Genomic DNA, 26,230 nt, shown 5'->3' with positions numbered 1-26,230 from the left:
CTCCTCTCCCCTGCCCCGGCCCTCAGGCTGCGCCCTCTGACCTCAGGCCCCTTAGCTCTGTTGCTTCCCCAGCCCAGCACACTCCCTTGATGCCTTCTCCCCGCCAGCATCCCAGCCCAGCCCCTCAGTGGGCACTCCGTACCCCCACTACCTCCCCTCTCCAGCTCTCTTTTTGGTGCCTGAAGGTGGCTGCTCATGGACTCGAACCTGCCTTGACCTTTCAGACCTCCATGCCTCTGCTCAAGCTGTGGCCCCTGCTGGGAAGGCCTTTCTGCTGTCCACCTATTGTAAACACACACCTGACCAGTCTTGCTCCTGCTTAAAACCCCTCCCTTAAGACAAGGTCTGAGCGCCTTAGCCCAGCCCTAGCCACCCTCCCCACTCGCCTCTTGCGACGGCCTGCCATGTCATGTAGGTCCCAGGGTTGCAGAGGTGGATACCCACCTCACAGGCTTTCTGGGAGGCTCACACGAGCTACTCCTGAAGTGCTCCTAGCAGTGTTCCTGACACTCAGTAGGAGCTCAGCAAATGCCCCCCCCCACCCCTGCCTGCCTTCCCTGCATCTGACACACAGTAGGTATACACCAGGGCAAGGGTCACAGACTGAATCACTAAATTACTTAAGACCAGCCAGAGGAGGATGAGGAGAAATTAGGAAGAGACTGCGGGGATCAGATTAAGTGGCCCAGGTCAGACCCGTCCCTTCTGTGGGCCTGTGCCAAGCCAGGGCGAGGGGCCATCCCTGCCTGGCCAGGAGCCAGACAAGTAGCAGAGAGGTTGCTCTATTCCAGCCATGGGACCCTAGGCCAGCCACCTTCTTCCCCATACCTCCCTAGCCAGGGAGGGGCTTTGGGAAACCTGAACTTGGCATTGAGCTGAAGAGAAGGAGGAAATGTCAAGGAACAGCTGATGCGGTAGGCAGAGCCCTGGGCCGGGGTGGGGCAGGGCAGGAATGAGGCAGAGCAGCCTGCTTCACCCCATTTCACAGATGAGGAGAACTGAGGCTCTGAGAGCCAGTGCCCAACCTGGCGGTGCAGTGCTGCCTCCGTCCTTGTGGCCTGGAGCAAAGTGCTTCCCTCTGTGAAATGGGGATGAGACTATTCCCTGCTTCCTTGGGCTCTGAGGAGAAGGCCTGTGGGTACAGAAGAGCTTTGTCAACCGTCGAACTGTATGTGGCTGTCTTGAGTTCTGATTATTATTCCTTCATGTATTCATTCCGTCATACAACTCCTGTTGTTGGTCACCTCTAGGCCTGGCTGCTGGGGATGCTGAGATGAGTGAGACAGGTGTATCCAGTTCTCGGCTCCCCTTCCCCCGCCCCAGCCTGGAGCCTCCTCTCCCAGGCTTTTCAGCTCAGTTCCCTTCACGTTTTCCCTGGTGGACGACAGCTGGGAGGGACAGCTTCTGGATGTGTGGGTGCCTGCCCCCAAGCTGTGCGCATTGTATCCTAAGACAGGGCATATTCACAAGCCTGCAGTCAGGATGCCTTGTCTTTCCCTTGAACAGCTAAGGGACTAATCAGCTGGACTTTGGAGTCAGGCAGATTAGAGGGGGAATCTCAGCTCTACTTACTTGCTGTGTGACCTTGACTAAGTCACTCCACCTCTCTGAACTTTGTTTCGGTTGTAAGATGGGGATGATGAGAGTACCTGCCTTTCAGTGTCAGTGGGCCTGGCACAGGGTAGACACTTGGTAAATGGCAGCCTCCTCACTGTTCTTGTGTTGAGGTCTTTCTGAGAAAGGGATCTGGAACAGTCAGGGAGAACTCCAGGCAGGAAGTGCGTCTTGTTCTGGGCTGGGAGGGAAGGGGCAGCTTGGTGTCTGCGGATAGAGGGAGCAGGAGGGCCCTTAGAGGGCAGGGGCCGACCCAGCCACCCCAGAGGAGGGTACTATGACCTTCCGCCTGGCCAGGCTCAGACCCTACCCAGCCCCCAGGCTGGGAGTGAAAGGGCAAAGGTTGTTCTGTGTAGGCCACTTGCATATGAGATTTGCTCAACCAAGGACTGGGGGGTTGCAAAGCGAACTCCCCAGAGGAAAGGGCTTGAGCAAATCCACTTTCTAGTTTGACTCTGGTACCCTAGCCTGTGGTCTTGGACAGGTCCCTTCCCCTCTCTCCAAGCCTCAGTTTCTTCACCTATAAAATGGGGTAATAATACCTCCCGTGCCTATTTCTCAAGTAAAGATTACAAGGATAATTTATGTAAAAGATCTTTCTTAAAGTGTTGAGATTAGATTGTATTGAGAATTTTCTCCTAAACCCCTCTGCCTGCCATTCTGGTAGGGGCTCCTCAGGCTTCTAAGACCAGGAGATGAGGTGGAAGGCATTTCGTTTTGGCCTTGACGGTCAAACAGTCATTTAAACAGCAATACCAGTAGGTATTTAGTTAGTAATTACTGTAGGAGCAAGATAAATAAGAGAATTTTGATAGGGAGTAAGGCCTAATGGAAAACTCCGTTCAGCACGGTCCCTGTAAGTCACTTCTTGACTTACTCTAGGGTTGCAGGAAGACTTGAACCCTCTGGAAGAGTAAGATAGCTCTGAAGGCCCATCCTTCACACTGCTCTGGGTGAAAGGCCTAATTGCACAGCCTGCCAAGGAAATTGCCAGAAGTGAGGGCCACCAGATAGGCTGTCACATACTTCTACTGAAGAGCCCCCAACTGCCCTAGCTGCCAGCCTCCTCAAGCCCCTCCTTAAGCACAGTGTGCGGACACGTCCTTGTAGGTAAAGTGTTGCACGTGCCCGTGCTTGCTTCTTGAAGATAACTTTCCAGAGGTACAATTTCCTGGGTCAAAGGGCAGTAATCCTGTGGGTCTCTGTAAACCATCTTGCCAAATTGCCCTTCAGAAAGGCTGTATCTGATGACCCAGGATGCCCCCCATGTTCCGATGAGGCTGTCTGCACTCAAAGGGGCAGGGGTCAGAAGGGCAGGGATCAGGGTTGGGTGCTTGCCTCCGTTCTGTGGCCATTTACGAAGTTGCCCCAAGACTCCCCAGTGTGTCTCTGTCGGGTGGGGTGGGAATCAATCCATGGGTTCACGGGGGGCTCTGCAGCTTCAGGCCCTTCTGGGGAATGGGGATCGGTTTGCGGGCATTGGCGTGATGGGGGACCTGGGAGCACAGCTGGCCTGTCTCTGACTTTTGCCCTCTGGGGCCCACGGAGGGAGACACTGAATTCCTGACTTCTCAGCCTGGAGACGTGGTTGCCCGGGCCTGGTAAGGGGCCTGCCCTGCTGCAGGGTGAGGGTCCTGCAGAGGTGGGGGTCCCAGACGTGGGGCCAGACTTGAGTGGGTATAGCTGACGGGAGCTCGCCCCAGGCGGCTGGGGAGGGTCCCTGTGACAGTCGCTCTCTCCCCGCAGGATGGCCGAGCCTCGATTTAACAACCCCTACTTCTGGCCCCCTCCTCCCACCATGCCCAGCCAGGTAAGACTGAGCGAGCGTCGCCCTCCGGCCGCCCTCCCCCTCTTGGAGCTGCTCTGCTTTGCCCCGGGCTTCGGCCCGGCCCACGGGGCTCCGGGCTCAGGGCTCGCGGCTCGCGGGGGACCGGCGGCCCGGGGAAGGGGCCCGGCGCGGCCCAACCCCCTCAGTGCCTCTCCTCTCCCGCCCGCAGCTGGACAACCTGGTCCTGATTAACAAGATCAAGGAGCAGCTGATGGCGGAGAAGATCCGGCCGCCTCACCTGCCGCCCACGTCGGCTTCGTCGCAGCAGCCGCTGCTGGTGCCGCCGGCGCCGGCCGAGAGCAGCCAAGCCGTCATGTCGCTGCCCAAGCTGCAGCAGGTGCCGGGGCTGCACCCGCAGGCCGTGCCGCAGCCCGACGTGGCGCTGCACGCGCGGCCGGCCACCAGCACCGTCACAGGTACGGCGGGCCGGGAGTGGGCGGGGCCGGCGAGGACGGGGCGGGGCTGAGGGAGCCCGCCTTTCCCAGGCCCCGGCCAGCCTGGGAGGACAACCCTCCCCTCCCCGCCCCAGCCTTCCCCCATCCCACCCTACGCGTGACATTGACAGGACGGGGGCGGGTCAGTGCCAGGGAACTTAGGGAATCCGGAGAAGAACCTTGACCAGACCCGCTGTGGGTGAGGGGGAAGGGTTTATGTGCCGGGAAAGGTTGGCTGTTGATGAGGGAAGCGAAGCAGGAAGAGGGAACCACACGTGCTACGCGGGTGTGTGTGTAGAAAGCAAGCGTAGGATGGGTGGAAGGGCCAGATGCTGATGATACATCACAATGACTACACTCACAATATGGCAGCTGACTCCAGTTGAGCACCTGCGTATAGCCAGCAGTGTGCCTTTATTACTCCCAGCAGTCCTGTGAGGTGGGTAGTGCTAGTATTAGGTTGAACAGTCGACCATTTTTGACTTCTAAGACAGCACTTTCGTGTGCACCCTAACCTCTCCATTTAACGGATGAGGAAAGTGAGCCAGAGTTGCACAGTCGGTAGGAGGCAGACACAGGCGGTATGGGTCCTCAGAGCCCATGTGGGTTCTAGAGTCCATTGGCTCTAGCTGGTCCTGCTGACACTAGAGAGGAAGCCGACCAGATGTGAAGGGCCTTGTGGGCCACCCCTGCAGTTGGGACTTTACCCTCCGTCAGTGGGGAGCCGTGAAAGATTTATAAGTAGGGGGGGGAGATGCTCAGAGTTGGGTTGGAAAGCCGAGTCTGGCTGCGAGGTAGGGACTGGCTTGGTGAGAGGGAAGGAGGCAGGGAGATCTATAGGAGAGGGCAGTGGCCTGGACCAGGCAGTGACAGTGGGGATGGAGAGAAGGGGACAGATCTGAGACACGTTGAGGGAAATGGACAGGACTCGATGCTAGACTGGACATAGGGGTGAGGAGCAGGAAGAAGTGAGGGGGCATCCCAGGCACCGCCAGGGAAGTGGGATCACAGGAGGGGGTGGGGGAAAGAGGTGAGCTCAGTGTTGAGTGGGTTGGGACTGGGGTGCTGGGGGCATCCTGAGGCATTGTCACGGGGCTGGGTCTGCCTGATGCCTACCTCAGAGCCTGGTGGACAGGCTTTCTCTGGAGGCCACAGCAGCCAGGCCTTTGTTCCTCCCCTGGCTCACCCCTACCAACGGCTGGGTGCCTCTCTCCTCATTCCCCCCTCCTCTCAGACGCCCAGGAATTATGGGGCCCAGTGAGCCTCCCTGAGGCCCCAGTGACACTCTGCGCATTCCCCCCTTATTATGACTTTATTAAATTTATTTTTCTCATTATAAAAGTAATATTAAAAAAGTAATATAAGCATATTAAAAGAAATTTGGAAAAAAGAAAAACTAAGGGAAAAAAACCACTCATAATCCCAGCTCCTAACCCAGCCGCTTAGAGAGCCCTTTGGTTCATTTCCTTCCTTTTCCATCTTTTTTGTTTATTTTTTAATATGTGTGCGTATTTTGCTGAGCTTGTAGTAGGGCTGTACCCATGACTTTAACTTGCTGTCATAAGCATTCTATCATAAGCATATTTAATGCTTTTTTTTAATTATAAAGGTAACGCATAGTCCTTGCAGAAAATTGAGAACTCGCAGACAACCTGAAAGGAGAAAAAATTAGCCCTAGTCCTACTACTGTTGGCATTTTCATATGTTTTCTCTATAATTTATTTTGTTTTATCCTTTAATCACAGATGTAAAAAATGGATGAATTCACCAGGTAAAAGAATCAAGTAATATAGAAGCAGCTAGATAAAGTATGGAAATGTCCTTTTGCCAGAAAAGTATTCTTCCTCCCTAGAGTGAGCCATCTTTTATACACAAATTGAGTTGGATGCGTCTTCTCAGATCTCTTCCTGTACATTTACACACACATATGTATTGTCTATTACATACATATGAGGTTTAGGCATGTGTGCCTTTAAACAGATGGGTTCATGCTGTCTATGATTTGCTTTTTCACCTGACAACGGCACATTCGGGCTTCTCTCTCCGTCACTGCACAGCGTCTTTCTTGTTTTTGTGGCTGCCCAGTCCTTCACAGTGAGGATGGACCACATCTCTTTACACAGCCCCTGCTGAGGACAAACAGGTTGTGTCCAGTTTTGTCTGAGCAGAATTTTATATGGAAGGTCCCTGTACACAGACATTTGTGCTCATGGGCAAATATTTCCTTGCGGGCAATTTCTAGGAGTTGTGCACATTAGGGGCGCCTTGGTGGCTCAGTCAGTTAAGCGTCCGACTTTGGCTCAGGTCATGATCTCACGGTTTGTGAGTTCAAGCCCCGCGTCGGGCTCTGTGCTGACCGCTCAGAGCCTGGAGCCTGCTTCACATTCTGTGTCTCCCTCTCTCTCTGCCCCTCCCCCATGCAAGCTGTGTCTCTCTCTGTCTCTCAAAAAATGAATAAATGTTAAACCTTTTTTTTAAAAAGTTGGGTACATTGACACATCAATGGCTTGTGCCAAACAGCCCTCCACTGAGGGTGATAGATGTATCCTTCCACTGCCAGTGGGTGACACAAACATGTGTCCATCTCTGGAGCTTACCTTTTTCAATGCGTAGATTTTTGGTTTCTTTTTTATTTCTTAAATTTTTTATTTTTTAAAAGTCTTTATTTTTGAAGGAGAGAAAGAGAGCATGCACACAAGCAGGAGAGGGGCAGAAAGAGAGGGAGAGACAGAATCCGAAGCAGGCTCTAGTCTCTGAGCTATCAGCGCAGAGCCTGACTTAGGGCTTGAACTCACAAACCGTGAGATCATAACCTGAGCCAAAGTCAGACACTTAACTGACTGAGCCACCCAGGTGCTCCTGGTTTCTTTTTAAAAGAAGCAATGTTTTAGTCATGCAATAGATACCATTTTCATCTTTTGTCTGTTTAACCTGGTATTGTAATGTTTCTAGTCCCCCTCCCCCTTTTTTTCAGTGTTTATTTATTTTTGAGAGAGAGAGACAGAGTGACAAAGTGCAAGCGGGAGAGGGGCAGAGAGAGAGGGAGACACAACATCCCAAGGAGGCTCCAGGCTCTGAGCAGCCAGCACAGAGCCCGATGCTGGGGCTCGAACTCACAAACCTTGAGATCATGACCTGAGCTGAAGTCGGATGCTCAACCGACTGAGCCACCCAGGAGCCCCTGTATTCCCCTCCTTTTTAAAAGAATAACTTTTATTAACAAAAGTTTATTTTATTTTTTTCCTTTTCCCTTTTTTAAAGGTTTTTTTTTTTTAAGTAATCTCTACACCCAGTGTGGGGCTCAAACCCACAACCCCAAGATCAAGAGTTGCACACTCCTCCAACTAAGACAGCCAGGCGCTCCTCCTATATATATATCACAGAAGTTTCTTAAAAAGTTCATTGTCAAAGAATCAAAGTATAGCTAAGTAAAAAAAACAAAATAAAACAAAACAAAACACATTTTTAAAAAAATTACTCCTAATTGCATTATCCACATCACTTTTGGTACATCTTCTCCTACTTACTTTTTCTGTGCATACGTAGGCCATTTTGTTGTTTGTTTTGTGTGTATATTTTGTTTTACAAACATAACCTCTTTTTATTTTTACTTATTTACTTTTAATGTTTATTTATTTTTGACAGAGAGACAGAGCTTGAGCGGGGGAGGGGCAGAGAGAGAGGGAGACACAGAATCCGAAGCAGGCTCCAGGCTCCGAGCTGTCAGCACAGAGCCCGACACAGGGCTTGAACTCATAGACCGCGAGATCATGACCTGAGCCAAAGTCGGACGCTCAACCGACTGAGCCACCCAGGCGCCCCATAATAACCCCCTTTTTAATGGACACTTAATGTTCAGTAGAGAAAACTGATCACAATTTATTGACCCCTTCCCTAATGTTACACATTTCAGTTCCTCTAGCTTTTTGCTATTGCACATAACACAGTAGTGAACATCTGTGTGCTTGTTTTTTTTCTGCAGTTTGAAGTATTTCCAAAGTGCCTGTTACCAACCCAGTTTAGTCCTTAGGTATCTAAGGCATCCTACACACACACACACAGCCTCTCATTTAGTTCCCCCTGGGGTGATTTACGAAGGGAAGTGGGGGTGCTTAGAAAGGCCTCTGCAGCTGCCCCCACCCCATGTCTTCCACAGGTCTGGGGCTCTCCTCCCGGACCCCGGCTGTGAGCACGTCCGAGTCGAGTGCAGGCACGGGGACCAGCACCCCGTCCACGCCCACCACCACCAGCCAGAGCCGCCTCATCGCCTCGTCCCCCACCCTCATCTCAGGGATCACCAGCCCCCCCCTCCTGGACTCCATCAAGACAATCCAGGGCCATGGCCTGCTTGGCCCCCCCAAGTCCGAGCGTGGCCGCAAAAAGATCAAGGCGGAGAACCCAGGGGGGCCGCCCGTCCTCGTAGTCCCCTACCCCATCCTGGCCTCGGGCGAGACTGCCAAGGAGGGCAAGACATACAGGTGGGGGTCTTGGCGGGAGGGGGTCCACGTGGGCGTGGGGTGGAGGCTCACACCAAGGGCTGCCCTAGGAGCCCAACAGCTGGGGCTGGAAAGAGGGACTGCAGAGGCTGAGGGTAGGGGCCAGGTCCAGAGGAGCAGGGTCTCCTGGTGAGCCCCACCCACAGCCCATTCACAGGCAGGCTGGGGCTATCCCCCCATGCATATGCAGGGTTGCCAGAGGCCAACCTCACCACAACCTGGTGTCGTGGGAGTCCTGTTCTTCCTCCCTTCAAGCTCTCGACCCTCAAGTTGGAATCATCTGGGGAACACTCAGAAAATGCCAATCCCAGGGCAGCACCTCCAGAAATTTTGATATAATTGGTTAGAGGGCGGACATGCAGAGGGCCAGTGAGCCCCTCTTGAAAGCTCCCCAGATAATTCTGATGTGCAGCTGGGAGGACTTCTTACTCCCAAAGTTAGGGCATGTGGCCCCGAGCACACCTTCCCAGGATTGCCAGGCCTGTCTTCCCTGGGAAATGGAAACCGTTTCCCCCACTGCTGGGAATGGGCCCCTGGGGGAAGAGCCTTTGCCTCCAGATTGGAGGGTGTCCAGGCTGGGAGCCTGTACCCCTGGGCTCCTCACAAGGAAGCTCTGTGCCCAGGTGCAAGGTCTGGGTGCCGTGGAAGGTGCCCTGAGCTTACTGGTAGGGGGCAGGGGCGGGGCGGGGGTGGTGGCGGCGGCCGTCTTCCCAGGTGTGAACGTGCCTCTTACCCCACAGGTGTAAGGTGTGCCCGCTGACCTTTTTCACCAAGTCTGAGATGCAAATTCACTCCAAGTCACACACCGAGGCCAAGCCCCACAAGTGCCCGCACTGCTCCAAGTCCTTTGCCAACGCCTCCTACCTGGCCCAGCACCTGCGCATCCACCTGGGCGTCAAGCCCTACCACTGCTCCTACTGTGATAAGTCCTTCCGACAGCTCTCCCACCTCCAGCAGCACACCAGGTGAGTGGCCCGCCTGGTGCTGCACCCCCTGCAGCCGATTTCAGCTCAGCACCTGTGCCGGGTGCATGGACCTGGTGCAGGAGGGGCAAGGACCTTCTCTAGGTGCCCACTGCCCCGAGGGTCAAGACCAAACTCCTTTACTTGGCATTTGAAGCCTTTGGTGATATGACCTCTGTGGACCTCACTGGCTTCTGCTGTCACTACTATGCCACCCTTCCCACCGTGTCTCATCTGCTATGTCCTTTGCCTGAAACACCCTCCCCCATCTTTATCCTTTTTCTCTGGCCTCTCCTAGCCATCTCTCAGTCCAGCCTCCCCACGCCCCGACAGGCCCTACGCATCCCCATCACGGTAGCGATAGGCTGTCTCGTCCTTGCCGGCTTCTTTTCCCAACTTCCAAATACATTGATGGCTCTTGAAGGCAAGGTCTTGGTCCCCTCCATCCCCATATCCCCAGTGTGTGGCACGTAATAAGCATCTGGGCATTTGTTTAATATTTGTGGAATAAATAGAACTGTCTTTTATAGGTCATGTGATTCATCCATTTGACAAGTATTTGCAGAGCCTCTACCATAAGACAGACATGATTCTAGGTTCTGGGAGCGCAGCAATGAACAAAACAGACAAAACTCCCTGTCCTTATAGGCGTACAGTCTAGTCGAGCATGTCAGAGAGAGATTCAGAAATACAAATGCTTTCAGGAAAGACCAGTTTTTGCAGGGGAGTACAGACATCAGAAAGACTGACTATCCACCCGCCAAATAAAAACACCATAGGTGTTTAGAGAAACAAACCAAAGGTCACCAAGATTGCAGTTCATCTCTTCAGAGGGGAAGAAACACAGAGGTTTTCTCTCCCCTGGTGATAGCATCTGTGAGCATTGCTATGGGTTGGCCGCTATCTGCTTTGTAAAAGTCAGGGGTAATGTTTTTGTGTGGAGCTTGTAACTTGCAGGAAGTGCTCAAATGTTCTCTCTTTTGAGGACTGATCTGATGCTAGACAGACCCTAGTTTTTATTTTTAGGTTCTTAAAAATTGTTGTTGTTTTTATGATTTATTCATACACATCCATTGCCTTTGTGTGCTTTATCGCGGGGCACAGAGTGCTTTGTCTGTTCCTTGGACTCGGAGGCATAATGTGTAGGTTTGATGGTAAGAAACAAATGGCAGAGTGCCAGTAGGACAAAGCATCCATGGTTTCTCCCGGTCCTGAGCCTCCTGAGGCATAAGGATCTGACCACAGAACTTTCTCTCCGCAGGTTTCTGATTTTTTGTCATTACTTTGATTATTTTTTAAAGTTTGGCCAGTTTTCTGGACACAGGCACGAGTAACGAGGTATTGATGAAGAAAGAAAGTCCTGCTGGTTAGAGCATATGATACTAAGGTTTGAGAGCTAACTTCCGTCAGATTTCACAAAACCCCTGGGTACTCCTTTTAATCTGTGTGTGTGAAAAAATTCCTCATGATATTATTTAAGATCAGTAACCTAGAAGGATCCAGTTCACCTGTTGGGTTGTGCCTGTACAGCCTGTGATGGAAAGGGTACCTTGTTTTTGGAGACACCCCCCCCCCCCAACCCAGTGCGTTGGCGTTTCGGGCTGGCAGGAGTAACTTCATGTGTAACCTTGAAGGCTGGGGTTCCATAAGCCAGGGAGCAGATCTGGTCCAGTTTCCTGGAGCCTTAGGGAGTCCACATTCCTATGTGTGAAGGACAGTCCTTGTGTTTTACTATCAGGCTTATAGTAATCTAATACTATAATTAAATGAAATTTGTCTTCAAATGTGACATTTCTGGCATGGTGGTGGTTACAAATTTGATTTACCCAATTATATCCTGTTGGGAAGGAGGACAGATTCTTACTGGCCCTATTTACCAAACTAATGGTCACGAAGAGCAAATGGTCTCAAATTTGTTGGCAGTTGGTCGGAGCAGGTTTTTTTTTTTTTTTTGATATTTATTTATTTTTGAGAGAGAGAAGGAGACAGAGTGTGAGTGGGGGAAGGGCAGAGAGAGAGGGAGACACAATCCAAAGCAGGCTCCAGGTTCTGAGCTATCTGCACAGAGCCCGACGTGGGGCTTGAACTCAAAAACCATGAGATCGTGACCCGAGCTGAAGTCGGTCGTTTAACTGACTGAGCCACCCAGACACCCTGGTCTGAGTATTTTATTCCTTGTTCAAAGATAGCTTAAATTGAGGATTAGAGGTAGATCAAAGAAGAAATGGGTTTTCTCATATGCCCTTTAGGAACTAGAAATTAACCCCAACTAAATCACTTTCATTCCGTCCAAAGTCATAATTCCTGTTCTGCTGATCTCGGGTGGTTAGTCTGCTTTGCCAACTTGCCTGCTTCTGGAGTGAAGACTCTGGGACCCTGGCTTGGCCTCACACAGTGTCTGCTCGAGGTGATGGTGTCCGTTTGGAAGCTGTGCCCATTCATCTGTTCTCTGGAGCATAAAGAACTAAGTGCATGTGCTGTAGTCCTCTACTGAGCCCATAATCTCTTGATGTCTTCTTCAGAAGACTCAACTTCAGACCTGAAGCAGAGGTCTTTTGGCAGGTGTGAGGGGGACCTCAGATCTGTTGCTGAGACCAAATGACTCTGGTCCATTTATTGTAACAATCAACAATGTCAGAGTGGAGGAGAGTGTAGTCTTTTATTACGATATATTGCATGATCAATATTTAAGATTAAGAACAGATTTTAGGCAGCAAGGGCATTGACCCATCTTCAGACTCTTTTAATTTATCTCATAAGACGTGTTATAACTGTCACTAATTGGTAAGTGTAGTTAGTTAAATGTAGAACAAAACTTTTTTTTTTTTAATTCAAGTTGTTAACATACAGTGGAGTATTGGTTTTCAGGATTAGAACCTAGTGATTCGTCACTTACATATAACACCTGGTGCTCATAAGGACATGTCTTTTTGATTTTTATTGTACGTGAAAATAAGTTATTGTTTTTTGGTCTCCATTTTAAAAAGTGCCCAAATGTATATATTTATATTATATAGCATATATAATTCTGTATGATATACTGTATAATCGTATAAGTTACATATTATCATACATATAAAATGAATATAAGTGTATAATACATTTTCTGTATGTATATATGCACATAAAATATGAAATTAATGCAGGGAGATTGGCCATCTCTTCTTTTGATTTGCCAGCTGCCTTACAGTAGTATCTTCATAGGACAGCCCTCGCTGTAGTGTTTGGCTAATTAAAAATACAGAAAATACAAAACGCTCAATCATTGGAGCATCCCCTCTTTTAGTAGAGCAAAGAAGGAAGGAACTCTTTGGTGTTGCCTGGTGGCCATCTGGAAAGTCCAAGAGTGTTTGGGTGTAAAAGATACTTTGATAACATTATTCTGATTGGGGGCCTGGATTCGAGAAGGCTAGGGCACAAGGTGGGCAGCCTAGGTAAGGTATGAGCATTGGTTTGGTAGTAATGGGGCACCTGGGTGGCTCAATCGGTTGAGTGTCTGACTTCAGCTCAGGTCATGATCTCGCGGTCTGTGAGTTCGAGCCCCGGTTCGGGCTCTGTGCTGATACCTCAGAGCCTGGAGCCTGCTTCGGATTCTGTGTCTCCCTCTCTCTCTGCTCCTTCCCTGCTCATGCTCTGTCTCTCCCTCTCAAAAATAAATAAACATTCAAAAAACAATTTTTTTTAAATGGGGCGCCTGAATGGCTCAGTAGGTTGGGCGTCTGACTTCGGCTCAGGTCATGATCTCACGGTTTGTGAGTTGGAGCCCCGCATCAGGCTCTGTGCTGACAGCTCAGAGCCTGGAGCCTGCTTCACATTCTGTGTCTCCCTCTCTCTCTGCCCCTCCCCCACTCATGCTTTGTCTCTCTCTCTCTCTCTCAAAAATAAACTTAAAAAAAAAAAAAGAAACACAGTAGCAAGTAGTGATAATTAGGAGGAATCCTAGTTTTTTCAGAAGTAAACCTTTGTTTTAAAATACTCATCAAGACCGTGACCAAAAAAGCAACAAAAATTTCACAGGCCTTTGAAGGAGGGGATTTTGCTGATGTTCCTTATCCAGGGATTGCTCTCCATTCCCAAGGACACACATTTTTTTTTTTCCTCGAGTGATTTGAGTGCATAATGGTGGGAAACCAAACAAGCAATAGAAGAGGGTCCTATTAACATTAGAGACAAATTGTTAGTCATTAGACAGTGACACATATAATTAAACCGATGTGTCCTCACCCAGTGACAAAGAGGTGGGTGTCCTGAATACAAGTTCCAGAATCCGTTAGACAAACAAACAAACAAAAAGCTAAACACAAAGAAGCAACCAGATTCCAGGTTCCTTGTTTCCTGCCGTTCCACAGAGACTCTTTCCTGCTTTTTGCCCCTCCGTAGAAAACCAGACAGTCAAGGCACATAATCAAATCCATCTTCCAAGGGTGATGCCAGTAATGAGGGGAATAAAAGAAGGTCACGTCCAAGGCTGAACCAGCCCTGGTTACGTAATAGAAATAGAGTTAGAAACAGGTTGAGCAAGATGACTCTGGTTATGGAGAAAGATGTGCCTGGAAGCATTCTGGGGGGCAACGTAGTTTCGATGTGCTGAAGCACTTTGGTGGGGCTCTCTTCCATGAAAGGAAGACAAAACAAGTAAGGAAACACAGGTAGCTGGCAGAGTGTTCCAGAAGTCCAGAGTTCAGGGGTGACCCCATAAATAATAAAAACCACATGTATTTCAAAAGAAAGTCAGCAGAACTTTGCAGAGAGTCTGGTCAGCGTAGAAAAATGGCATCTGTCACACCTGCGACAGCAGTTAGCACGAGTGCGAGGTCATGTACCTGCAGCCTTACAAGGCAAAAGTCGGGGATCGCACCCGTTTTGTGAGTGGGTAGGTGAGGTCTAGGAAGAGGCTCGAGTGACCGGATGTGTTTGTCTATTCAGGCTGCAGACCGGTTTGCATTTGTTTTCTCAGCTATGTGACGTTTGTGTGCGTGTGCCGGGGTAGGCATACTGGTGGCAGGGGTAGGCGTCATTCCGTTTTTCTCGAGTCTGATGATCGTAACGGTAGTCAAATTCTACCCACAACTAGTCTGTCCAGGACGCCCGTGTGCCTGGCCCTGAGGCGGGTGTTTCCATACGAAGTCCTCCTGTAGTGTGAAGCTGTGTTTCTAAAGAAGAGGTAGCGACTCTGAAAAGTGGCACAGAGAGTGAGTCATCTCAAGGAAGGTTAACTTGTGCTGACCCTACCGTTGTGTTAGTTCCAAAGCATTCACCCGGCTGAAGTCGTTCAGTGTAATTTATTACCTGGGAAATAAAAGAAAAAATGAGAACTGATGAATTGTCCATAATTTTATTTAAACATTGAATAAATTCTCCTTGTTGGTTTGTATAACTTGTTTATCTTAAATAGAAAGTATCTCATGAACACCCTTTGAAGAAGTCACTGAATCCTTACGGTCATTACAATCCATATTATTATCGCCATTTTCGGACTGAGGAAACTGGGTTGAGGGAGGCAAAGTCACTTGCCCAAGGTCACTGTGCTACGAGGAGGCAGAAGTGAGATTTGAACCCAGATCCCCCAGGAGCCCGTGCGTCACAGGGAGGAAGGGGCTGCGGAAGAAGCTCCTATGGGTGGAGGTGCCAGCTACCGCAGGGCGAGTCTTCGGGGCCCCAGGGTGGGGGGCTGCGGCGGTCCAGGGGCACTGATTTCAGCTCGGCCCCCCTGCGCTGCCTGTGGTCCTCACATGTGAGCACATGTGGGGAGCGGGCTGGGTGCTCCCCTACAGAGAAGATGCCCTGCGGAGACAGGAGTCTGATGTTGGAACTGAGCAGGGGTGGAGTCGGGGGAGGTGTTCCCGGCAGGGGCGGCAGCATGAGCACAGGCTCAGACGCTTGCTGGGGGGGGTGGGGGGGGGGGCGGTGTCTTCATGTCCGTAGCTCACTGGAAAGTCGGAAAGACTCCCTGCCAGGGAGAGCAGTGGTGGAGGGGAGGCTTTGGAAACCAAGGCCTTGAATGCTGGGTCACAGGGTTTGGACTCTGTCCTGGAAAAGGGGGAGACAGTGGAGGTCGCCAGGCAGGGCCATGACGAGGTCAGATCCCTGCGCTGCTGCTGTGGTGGAGGCCAGGAAGGGAGAGGCTGCTGCTGGGAGTCCAGGGAGGAGGCCAGGCAGCTGTGGTACTGGGACTGGGAGGCCACAGGGGGCTTTCCCACTCCAGAGGGCTTGGCTGGGGCCCTGAGGAAGGACCTTTGGAGGGTGCAGTCAGTTAACAAATACTTGCATCCTATATCTGAGGATGGACGTCATTGGCTATGTTGATGTTGCCAGTGACCGACATCAGAGAGAAAAAAACCCTCTTTGATTCAGTCCCTGCCTATGTACAGGGTCCTCTTGGCTGGGCCCTGGGGTGATGCTGGTGAACAAGACCAGGGGAGCCCTTGCCCTCAGGAGGCAGCCCAGGAAACAGTGACTAGGCAGTGACAAAATACACATTGCTTGGGGGTGGGCTGCAGGGCCCAGGCCTGGTGTGGGGGCTCAGGGAAGGCCGCCCAATCGGGGGCTTTTACGCTGAGAACAGGAGTGTGGGTTTTCACTGGGTATTAGCTGGGGAAGAGTGTGCCCGGAAGAGGGGGCAGCCTGGATAAAGGGAGGAGCTTGGAGTCTAGTGGAGTCGGGGAGGCTGGTGGGGCCAGAGGCTGGGGGCGGGGGAGAGGAGCGGTGGGAGGCAAGGACTCTGGGGTGAGCCCTGGAGGGGTTAAGACAAAATCAGCACATGCCCTGGGGTCCCTTAGTCCCCTCTGCCACCTGACCCCAACTGAATGAATTCCCCAGCCCTGGAGGGGGTGAGGGGAGGATGGAACGGAGGGGTTGTGTCAGTCCAGATGGCCCTTAAGGTCCTTCCATTGTAGGGACAGGGTGCCATGGTTGGAATGATGTCTCCAGATACATGACACCCAGAAATGTGCAGGTAGAATGGGGTTCTCAAAATCGGGCCAACCAGCTCCACTTGGCAGGTTTCTGTGCAGCCTGTGAACTGGCTCTGGCCTTGGCATCTGAGCCTGGGCCCTGTGCTTGCCCTCCTCCCTGTTGCGTAGAGGAGATGGTGGGCGGGGAGGGGAGGGAGGGGAGTGGCCCCTGTACTGAGGATGCATCCGGATCACAGGTTTGGTGGGCAGAATCATTAGTCAGACAAGGTTGCCGGGTGAGAAATGGATCTTGGACCAGGATGTAGGGTGCATAGGAGCAGGGAGGTGAGGCCAGAGCACACGATGAAGGGCCTTGAATGACACACTAAGGAATCTGGACTCTTCCCGTGTTCACGGTAGGCAGCCAGTGTCTTCCTGATGGCGGGGAATGTTGTTTATTCAAGCCTATCCAGCATGGGGCCTGCTGGGACAGGGACCTTAGTTTGTTTGATGAGTTGATGGGCAGAGCAAGCCGCCTCGGTGAGGTGGCCTGGGGCATTAGGGACACTGTGTGGCCAGGGCTGGGTTCTCCCTTCCCTTGATGCTTGGTGGCAAATTAGGCAAACAGCGTTCAGGACAGCCAGCATTTCACGGCCCACCTACTTGGCAGAGAGGATTTGCCAGAACAGGTGACTGAAGACAAGCTCAGGCTGATGGCGGAGGGCTTGCACGGAAGATGGGGCTCTGGGGCGTCTGCGCACCTGTCCGGGCCCACCTCCGTCCTCACCTGGGCCCCCTGGGCTGTCAGGCAGGCACGAGCAGCACCACTGACCTGAACAGAAAATCCAGCCGTCCACCTTTGAGTCATCACTCTGGAGTCACCTGCTCAGTGAGGCCCACCCTGACCTCGTGTTTAAAACTGAATCCGCACCCCCCCGGCATCCGTGCTCCCCCCCACCTTATTCTCTGTCTTCTCACAGCACTTATTACCTTCTATGTGGGATTTACTTACTTATTTCATGTTTGTTGTTTGTTTCCATGAGGCAGTGGTTTTTTTGTCTGTTTTGTTCATTCTAAGTACCAAGCGTGGTCCCTGGCACAGAGCTACCCAGCGTAATGAATGTTGAGTGAATGAATGAATGAATGAATGAATGATGGTAATACTGGCAAGTGTTGACTGAGTGCGGACTTTGTGCCAACACTTGGCCAAACCCCTTAACACCTATTATCTAACGTAATCTTCACAAAGTGAAGTGAGGTCATATTTTTATGCTCATTTTGCAGATGAGGAAACCGAGGCTCAGTGATTTTTCCCAGGGTCACCCAGCTAGTAGCTGGTGCAGCCAGGATGAGAACCCAGGAGTGGGAGGGGACAGAGGGTTCACAGGAAGGACAGAGAGGGCTGAACTGCCGGGCCTCCCCGTCCTGCATTCTCTCGGTAGCTGGGGGTGACCAGGTAGCCATCCCAGACATGAATCTGATGTGGGGACAGGGCAGGGGACAGAAGTTGGGGGCCAGTCAGAGACATTTCCTTCTGAAGGCAAGAGACAGAGTGGACAGGCACGTTCCTGGCAAAGCTGTGGATCTGTGTTCTTTCAGTGGTGGTCTGTAGGTGGGTTTTTAAGAAGAGAGGGGCAGAAAGCAGTCAACGTGGGCCCCTGAGGCTGGGGGACTGGGCCGGGTCTCTGAGTGGGCGCTGGCGGTGGGTGGGGTTCAGCAGGGAGCTGTGGGGAGCAGGAGGGCTCTGGTTACAGACCGGCAATGGGAGGCCAGAGGAGGAAGGAGAAGGGGGTACCTGTGAAGTCCCCGGCTCTTGCCTGGGGCTCTCTGGGGAGTGTATGGAATGGAGACAGGGCGGCTTGGGAGTCAGATATATGGTGGAGGCCATCCAAGGGCCTGGGGGGCCGGAGCCGGCCCACGGTATCTGTCAGGGACTCCACCTCACTGCCCATTGCAGAATCCACACAGGCGACAGACCCTACAAGTGCCCACATCCTGGCTGCGAAAAGGCTTTCACTCAGCTCTCCAACCTCCAGGTGAGTGCCCGCCTGCCCCTTGCCTGCCTGGCCCCCTGCAAAGGGAGCCCAAGCCGGGGTGGGGCTGGGGGGAGCCCTGGCTGGCCCCTGACCCCTCTGTGCTCCCCACAGTCTCACCAGCGCCAGCACAACAAGGACAAGCCCTACAAGTGTCCCAACTGCTACCGGGCCTACTCGGACTCCGCGTCCCTGCAGATCCACCTCTCCGCCCACGCCATCAAGCACGCCAAGGCCTACTGCTGCAGCATGTGCGGGCGGGCCTACACCTCGGTGAGTGCCTGGGGTCCTCGGGGGACCTCTTCCTCTCCCGTGGCCTCAGCCATCTTGATTCTCCCCACTTTGCAGACAAGGAAACCGAGGCCCAGAGAGGGGAAGCGACTCCCCGAGATCACGATGAGTGGCAGAGCCAGGGTTTCGGCTCCCCAGTTCTGTTTCTGGCTGCCCTGGGCCGAGCCTCCAGCCTCTTGGCGGCCTGTAGCCGCCTGGTTTCCTCCAGGCCCCGGAACACTGAAGGCAGTGGTGGGGGGCCAGGCACCCTGCTCTCCAGAGCCAGAGCCGGGGAAGGGCCTTCCCCGCTGGGCAAGCTACAACCCCCATCGTGGCCACGAGAGGGCGCAGTGGCTCGGCCCAGAGCTTCATCATTTCAGGAAAGGCCTGAGCAGTACCAGAAAGGTCATCTCATCCAACCCTCTGTCCCTGGGTGGGAATTTCCCTAAGCAAGGGCCTTTCAGCAAGAAGAGGGAGGCTGGGCAAATCACCTGAGTGTGTGTGCGTCTCCAGCTAATCAGATATTCTGGTTAATAGACCCCCATGCAAATCCAGACAGAGATCACTGAGCCTCAATTTCCTCATCTGTAAAATGACGAGGTAACAATTCTCAACTCACAGGGCTGTTGGCCAGCAGAGCCAGTGCCTAATAAACATCCGCTAATACAATGATTTATTCTCTCAGTGTTTACTGAACACTTGTGCCAGGCTATTGGGAGTCAGGATGAATCAAACAGACATATTCTCTGCCCCCAGGGAGATTGGACTCTACTGCTGGAGACAGATATTAAACAAGTAACCAACAAATAAATATGGAATGACAAATTATGGTAATTGCCGTAAGCAGGGTTTCTCATCCTCGGTGCATGTTAACATTTGGGCAGGGTACCTTTGTGCTCGGGGACTGTTTGGTGCATTGTAGGATGTTAGATACATCCTTGGCCTCTGTGCACTAGCTGTCCCTCCCCAGGCTGTGACAACCCAAAATGCCAGACGTTGCCAAGTGTCCCGGGGCAGGCGGTGAAGTCACCTCCGCCTGAGAACCACTGGTCTGAAGGAAACACAGGTTGATAAAGCAGCAGGGAGGCTAGAACAGAATTGGGAAAGGGACGTAGGTCTGGGTAGGTCAGGGGAGGGGGTAATATTTCAATGAAGCCTTGAAGGGTAAGGAGGGTGAGAAACTTCGAAGCAGGAGCACACCCTGAGGTGGAACAAGCGTGGCAGTTTCCAGGAACTGAAAGAGGATTAGGTCACACGGGGCTGTGGGGCCTTGTTAGGGAGTTTGGATATTTGCCAGGTAGAATGGGAAGCCACTGGGGGGAGGGACTGTCCGGGAGGATATTTTTGAGAGGTCACTGACTGGAGGGGGCACACGTCGGGTGGTGAGGAGTATGGCAGGTGCCAGCCAGGCCTGTGGTTGCTGAGCACTGGGTTCATGACACTGCTCCCTCCCTGGAGTTCAAAGGGCAGAGGAGAGTTGAAAGACAGAGGGCAGAACCTGCAGGGAAAGGGCCCCAAGGGGAGAGGCAGGGCACCCCAGAGACCTAGGAGCCCCACTCAGCCGGCTGACCGTCAGCTGGTGTCGGCCTCAAGTTCTGGACACCCACCTCCTCACATCTGCTCCCAGGGGAGGGACCACAGGCGTCCATGAGTAAGATTCTAGATGGAGTCTGTCTGAATTCTGGGGGCAGCGGGGGTGTCCCAGCTCACCTGTCTTGCGGTGACTGGACTCTCTAGAACTGGGCCTGACTGGACTCTCTAGAACAAGAATAATTACCTTTATTTTAAATTTATTTTTAAGTAAAGTATAGTTGGCATGATATTTTTTTAAGTAGGCTCCATGCCCAATGTGGGGCTTGAACTCAGGACCCTGAGATCAAGAGTCACATGCTTTACTGACTGGGCTAGTCAGGTACCCTGACATCTTTTTTTTTTTTTTTTTTTAATGTTTATTTTATTTTTTTGAGAGCGAGAGAGAGAGAGCGCGTGAGAATGCACATGCAAGCGAGCAGGGGAGGGGCAGAGACAGAGAGAGAGAGAGGGAGAGAGAGAGGGAGAGAGAGAGAGAATCCTTAGCAGGCTCCGTGCTGTCAGCACAGAGCCTAACTCGGGGCTCAAATTCATGAAGCGTGAGATCATGACCTGAGCCGAGATCAAGAGTTGGACGCTTAACCGACTGAGCCACCCAGGCGCCCCAGTGACAAACCTTTAAAGGAAAAAAACCCAAAAAACATTTTAATGGATTGAATTTTAAACTACTTTAATACATAAAAGAAACATTTTAGAAGAGTGAACCCCCACATTCCCATTAGCCCCCAGAACCATCAACCAATCTTGGCTCATCCATATCCCTATTTTCTGTCCCTATAATGTCTCTGTAGACATTATGTTGTTTCATCTGAAAATTTTCACTCTGTCTCTAAACATCAGGACTCCTCTTTTTTAACATGTTCACGGTATCTTTACAATTCCCTTAAGTCCTTGGTACCATCAGCTACCCGGTCAGCGTTCACATTTTCTGTCTCCTGAATTAGGCCAGCATTTTGTTTACTTCCAATCTGATTTTGTAATCAAGATCCAAGGAAGGTCCCTACATTGTACCCTGTCAATATATCTTTTAGTCTGTTGATCCCCACCCTGTGCCCCTGCCCCCACCCGGGTCATTTTTTTCTTTGCAGTGTATTCACTGAAGAGTAGTTTCCTAGTTTGCGTGCTGCTGAGGCTTTCCCTCTGGTGGTGTTTGATAGCCTGTTGCCACCGCATTTGAGGGCTTCCTCTACATGACTGATTCTGAGCAAGGTGATGTTTGAGACCGGGGGACTGTCCTGTGGGGCGAGTGGTGGCTCACCAGGTATTCCCACTTCCTTCCACCTGAGTGTGAGAACCTCCGGGCCTGCAGGTGAGCCCGTGGGTCCCCTCACGCGCCCAGTTGTGGGTGCCTCAGGTCAGACTCGGCAGAGCCGTGGGGACAGTCAGGGGACGAGCCGAGCATGCCCAGTTTGTGCTTCCCCAAGTCACCGGTCCTATCAGGTCTGGCTTCTTCCCAAGGGAGGATTGCGTGGGGGGGTGGGGTTGCAGAGGCCGGGGCTCCCACCACCGCCTGGAATCCAGAGTAGAGACTGGGGGAGGAACAGTCCCCTTGACCCTTACCGCGTGCTGGGAGCTCTATCTGCCATAGCGACCCTTTGAGGTGGTTCCTTCAAGAGGAGGCTTGGGCATACGAGATGACGTATCTGAGGTTCCACTGCTACGAGGTGGCAGGACCCAGCTCAGACCAAGGCCTCCTGCTTTTCCCTCCCTGGAGCACTGGCCAGATGGGGGCGGCTGTGCTCGATCCCCCAGACAGGCTGAGGTGCAGCCAGTTGGCCTGGCCCTCAGGAGGTCCAGGTGGGCACTTCCGAGGGACGAGCCTGGTGCGTGCCAGCTCTCCAGCTGGCATGCTGTGGGCTCACAGTCTGGTAAATGGGCCACCACCCACACGTGGCGGCATTGCAGCATCATCGCTAGAACTGATGCTCACTGCCCACCTGATGGCCTAGAGCCGGGCTGCTCGCCACCAGCTGGCCCACCTACCACGGAGCCCTCCCGTGGCCACTTGTGGGAACTGCAGCCTCCCCTGCGTGTCTTGCCAAGGGTTGCATGTTCTGAATCTCACCCCTGCCCACAGGAGACCTACCTGATGAAGCACATGTCCAAACACACGGTGGTGGAGCACCTGGTGAGCCATCACTCGCCCCAGAGGACGGAGTCCCCCGGCATCCCGGTGCGAATTTCCCTCATCTGAGCCGACCCAAGGCGCCGCCCCACCCTGCCCACTGGCAGACACAGACCCAGGCAGCACCAGGCCCCAGCTTCCTCCAGGGGCCCTCCAGGAACAGCCGAGCTCTCTCATGACCTTCCTGACCTTCCAGAAAGCCTGGGCTGCAGAAGCCCTGCCCGGTCCAGCTCCGGGGGCGGCCAGGCCAACTGCAAGATTCTGGACTGTTTTGGTGGCATCCAAAGACGATCTCAGAGCACTTTGAACCTCTCTGTTGGGTTTCTTTTTGTTCCCCACCCTCCACTTGCTTCACTGTTTTTGTTTTTAAGTTTGTTTTGGAAATAACAAAAAAGATATTTATTGGCCAAGAAGTTGGTGCTGCTAAGACCGAGAAATTAAAAGAATCGGACAGATGGACACAGAGAACCAGAGGGCAGCGTGGGACCTTCTCTTGCCACAGCCTCAGGTCTTGAGGGAAGGCTCAGGCCTGGGTTTCTGGACTGCAAAGGGGACCCCCCCCCCAGGTGGGAGGGGACAGGAAGCATCTGGAGTGAGCCACTCACCCCTAGGTGCCCAGCTCCAACCTCTCGGGCTACACCCTGGGCATTACTGAGCAGAGGGATGAGGCAGCTCCTGGGGCTGCCCAGGCTTCAGGAGGCAAAACAGGAGAGGGGCTGGGAGATCCGCAGGACCAAAGGGTGCAACGTTGGGCTGGGCTGGGCACAGGCCCAGGGAAATGGGGTGAGGGTGGGCTGGGTAAGACCTGGCCCTCCACTGCCCTGAAGACCACCCCAGTCTACCTCGGTGCTGGCCAGGAAACCTATTGGCTACCTCTCCCACCATCCCAGACTGTGGGCAGGGGGGTGGGGAGGGAGTGGGCCTAGGCTTAGGACCCCCCCCCTCCAGAATTTCCTCCAGATGGGGCAGTGCCCAGGGAGGGGTTATGTGTCTTCCCTGTCATGAAGGGGGGAATCCCCAGTCCAGGCCCTAGGCCCCTCGGCAGGGAAGGGATCCTCGGGGAGGAGGGTCCCAGGAGCAGACCCTGCCCTCAGCCCCCACAGACACACCCCGATCTGAAAGCCATGCGTGTCCATGTATATAGGAACTATGTACAGAGCCCGGAGAAGCCCCCCTTCATCCCCCGGGGAAAAAAAAAAAAAAACTAGACAGAAACTCATCTATATATTCTGTATCTGGAGTTCCGTTTTGAATATTAACTGTGTTATTTTTATACACTTTTTAAGCCTTAACTCGCCATTGATTTACCAGTTTAACGTTTCCTGGGGTTTTTTTTCCCATGGGGTTCTCTGCCCCAGCCCCCACCCCTTTGTTTGACTTGCGTCGTCGGATACTCAGTATTGTAGCTTTTTGTCCGCATGTTACTACCCTGTAAATACGCTGTCATACATACTGTTAACACCCCATTTGCTTTTTTCTATGGGACCTCCAGGCCACCATATTTAGAACTAGTTACCTTATTAAAAAAGAGAAAACAGTCTGTCGGCTTCTCAGTCTGCATCTTGGTGGCAGGGAGGTGAGGGCAGGTGCCCCTCGATGCTTCAGGAAACAGGTTTGCATTCTATTTAAGAGAAGGGGTGGGGAGCAAAATAAAAATCCAGTGTGGGGGAAGACACTACATGGGGCGAGAGACAAAGAATTCCAAACCCTCTGCTCTTTGTATTTCTCTGTTGTGAAGAATAAACTGTACCTGCACCTGGGTGGCGGTCGTGTCTAGCGTGCTCCGTGCGAGGGCGGGGCTGGGGGGCACTTTTCCATTGCTCCTCTCCCCTCCCCCGCCCGCCAGACTTGGGGAAGGAGGGAAATGGCCCCTTCCCGTGGGCTGGCCTCACCCCAGCTGCTGAGCCAAGTGCTCGGTGTCTGGCACCCTGTGGCCCCCTATGAAGGAGGCAGAAAACCAAGAGGGGTTTTTTTTTGTTCCTGTTTCATTGTTGTTGTTGTTTTTGCCGAGGATCATGCTGTAATTAAGTGGCAGGAACACACGTCTCACCCAGGTTTGTCTCATTCTGAATGAAGCCTTTTTGGATGTGTGGGGTCCAGTGGGGTTCCCAGCCCCCGCTCCCAGGTAGGGGGGTGGCCACATCCCAGTACCCTGCCTATCTTCGGGGGTCCACCGCAAGTGCCCTGACTGGGACACGATTCCCGTGATTGAAGGAACCAAGAAGTCCCCTTCAATCCACTTTCCCCACGTGGGTCAATGTTTTGATTGTGGAGGAGGGAAATGCAGGAATTAATGACCCCAGAGTTTATCAAGGCTGGTCCTCTGTGGGGCATTCTGAGTGAGACAGAAGTGACTCTACCAAGAGTCACCATGGAGCTCACTTTCAGGAATTCACTCTGAGCCCTCACAGGCCTTGTGAGTCAAGACGTGGCTGCAAGTGTAGAAAGTCCAACCCAAACAAGGATGTTTTGGCTTTCATAACAGGACAGTGCGGGAGTCAGGCCAGCCTCAGGGCTCACTGTTGTGTCTCCAGCTCTCCACTTTGCTTTGTTCTGAGAGCTGGTTTCACCCTCAGGCTCCAGCCTCACAGGCTCCCCGCAGGGTTTCCTGCAGTCAAGCCTCTCTCTCTTCTAGAAGCCCCAGCAAATATCTGGGTCTTGCTGGTTGGGACTGGGGTAGGTCCCATCCCTGAACCAATCACCGTGACCAGAATGTCTATACTTGATTGGCTTAGACCTACAGCCCATGCTCTAGGCCTGGAGCATCAGGTGAAACCCCAATCTGTAGTACATCTCCCCAAAAGGAAACCAGATGTGTTGACATGAGGAGGGGTAAATGGATATGGAGTAGCCGGGAACCTGTCTTCGGTAACCTCACGGGCCTCAAGGCGTTCTCGGAAATTGACCTCCCTGTGCTAAGGGGTGAGCTCTGGCGGCCATGTTTGCATCACTTGACCCGATCCCAGCCACAACCGAGTGGCCAGCAGCGGACATTTGACTCAGCCGTTGAAGTCTTAGACCGATGGTAGCGATGGTGCCAGCGGGATGCGTTGGCTGTCCTGGTTCATGAGTGGGTTGTGCACACCACACACACGTGGCCGACTCCACATTCGGTGAATGTGGTGGTGTTGAATCGGCCATGGTGGGGTTTCTACAACAGAAACTGGCAAAGGCTACAAATCTGGGCTTTCTTTTTCCTGGAGGAGCCAGTTGCTAAACATTTGCCAGCACACCACCGGCTGACTCTCCAGATTTTCCAGTCCGTGAATTAGGAAGAGGTCCAGTTCAGGAGCCTGGAAGAGCCCGTGGCCCAGGGGTAGGGACGTGTGTTGGGCCACACACAAGCAGGACAGAGGCAGACAGAAGCAGAGGCGGACAGAGAAGACCTAGACAGAGCCTGTGTCAGACTCGGTTCCTGACTTTGGATCTCCATCTTCCGGGCAGGTTTGATTTCCTGCTTGTTCTCACATCAGTGAATTTAAGTTGCTGGTGGCACGACATCGGGCAAGTCACTTAACCTCTCTGTGCCTGATTTTCTCATACGTAAAATGAGGGAAATGACAGCAACCAACATATAGGGTGGATGTGGGGATTAAATGAATCAATATATGTCCAATGCTTCAAACTTTGCCCAGTGCATACTAAGTACCAGTGAGTGTAATTGTTACTGTTATTATTTGACATGGCCCCGGTGTATCTAAATCCCTTATGACCAGTGAGCCCTGGCTAGACAGCTGCTGGTGTTTGGGGATTTCTGGGGATGACATCTGAGCTGGCCTGGCAGGGTGGGGCAGCAGGGGCAGGTGAAGATTTTGCATGTAGAAGCGACACTCCGAGGACTGGGAGGACTGGCAGCTTTTTACCTCCTCACTTGGAAGCTCTCAGGAGCTTCCACTGTCTCTGAGGGCCCCGGCCTCGGTGCTGAGGACAGTGCTGACTGACAGTGACACCGATGGAAGAGGCCGCAGAAGAAGCTTATCCGCCC

At 52.5% G+C, this 26,230-nt stretch overlaps 1 protein-coding gene across 3 annotated transcripts in view; it reads left to right on the top strand.

Annotated features, from left to right (window-relative positions):
- ZNF362 (zinc finger protein 362) overlaps positions 1-23,785 on the top strand; it is a 39,890-nt gene extending 16,105 nt beyond the window's left edge. For all 3 annotated transcript variants that reach the window (XM_019429838.2, XM_019429839.2, XM_019429840.2), the window contains 7 exons: positions 3,361-3,424; positions 3,612-3,858; positions 8,033-8,354; positions 9,113-9,337; positions 18,185-18,263; positions 18,375-18,533; positions 22,198-23,785. In XM_019429838.2, coding sequence (XP_019285383.1) covers positions 3,361-3,424; positions 3,612-3,858; positions 8,033-8,354; positions 9,113-9,337; positions 18,185-18,263; positions 18,375-18,533; positions 22,198-22,314 — 1,213 coding nt within the window. In that variant the 3' untranslated portion in view covers positions 22,315-23,785. The remainder of the gene's footprint in view (positions 1-3,360; positions 3,425-3,611; positions 3,859-8,032; positions 8,355-9,112; positions 9,338-18,184; positions 18,264-18,374; positions 18,534-22,197) is intronic.
- The last annotated feature ends 2,445 nt before the right edge of the window (positions 23,786-26,230 follow it).

The sequence above is a fragment of the Panthera pardus genome, unplaced genomic scaffold (genome assembly GCF_024362965.1).
Source record: "Panthera pardus isolate Hobbes unplaced genomic scaffold, ASM2436296v1 HiC_scaffold_11, whole genome shotgun sequence".
NCBI lineage: Eukaryota > Metazoa > Chordata > Mammalia > Carnivora > Felidae > Panthera > Panthera pardus.
Note: the sequence above shows the minus strand (reverse complement) of the source record. Positions and strands in the feature narration are given on the sequence as shown.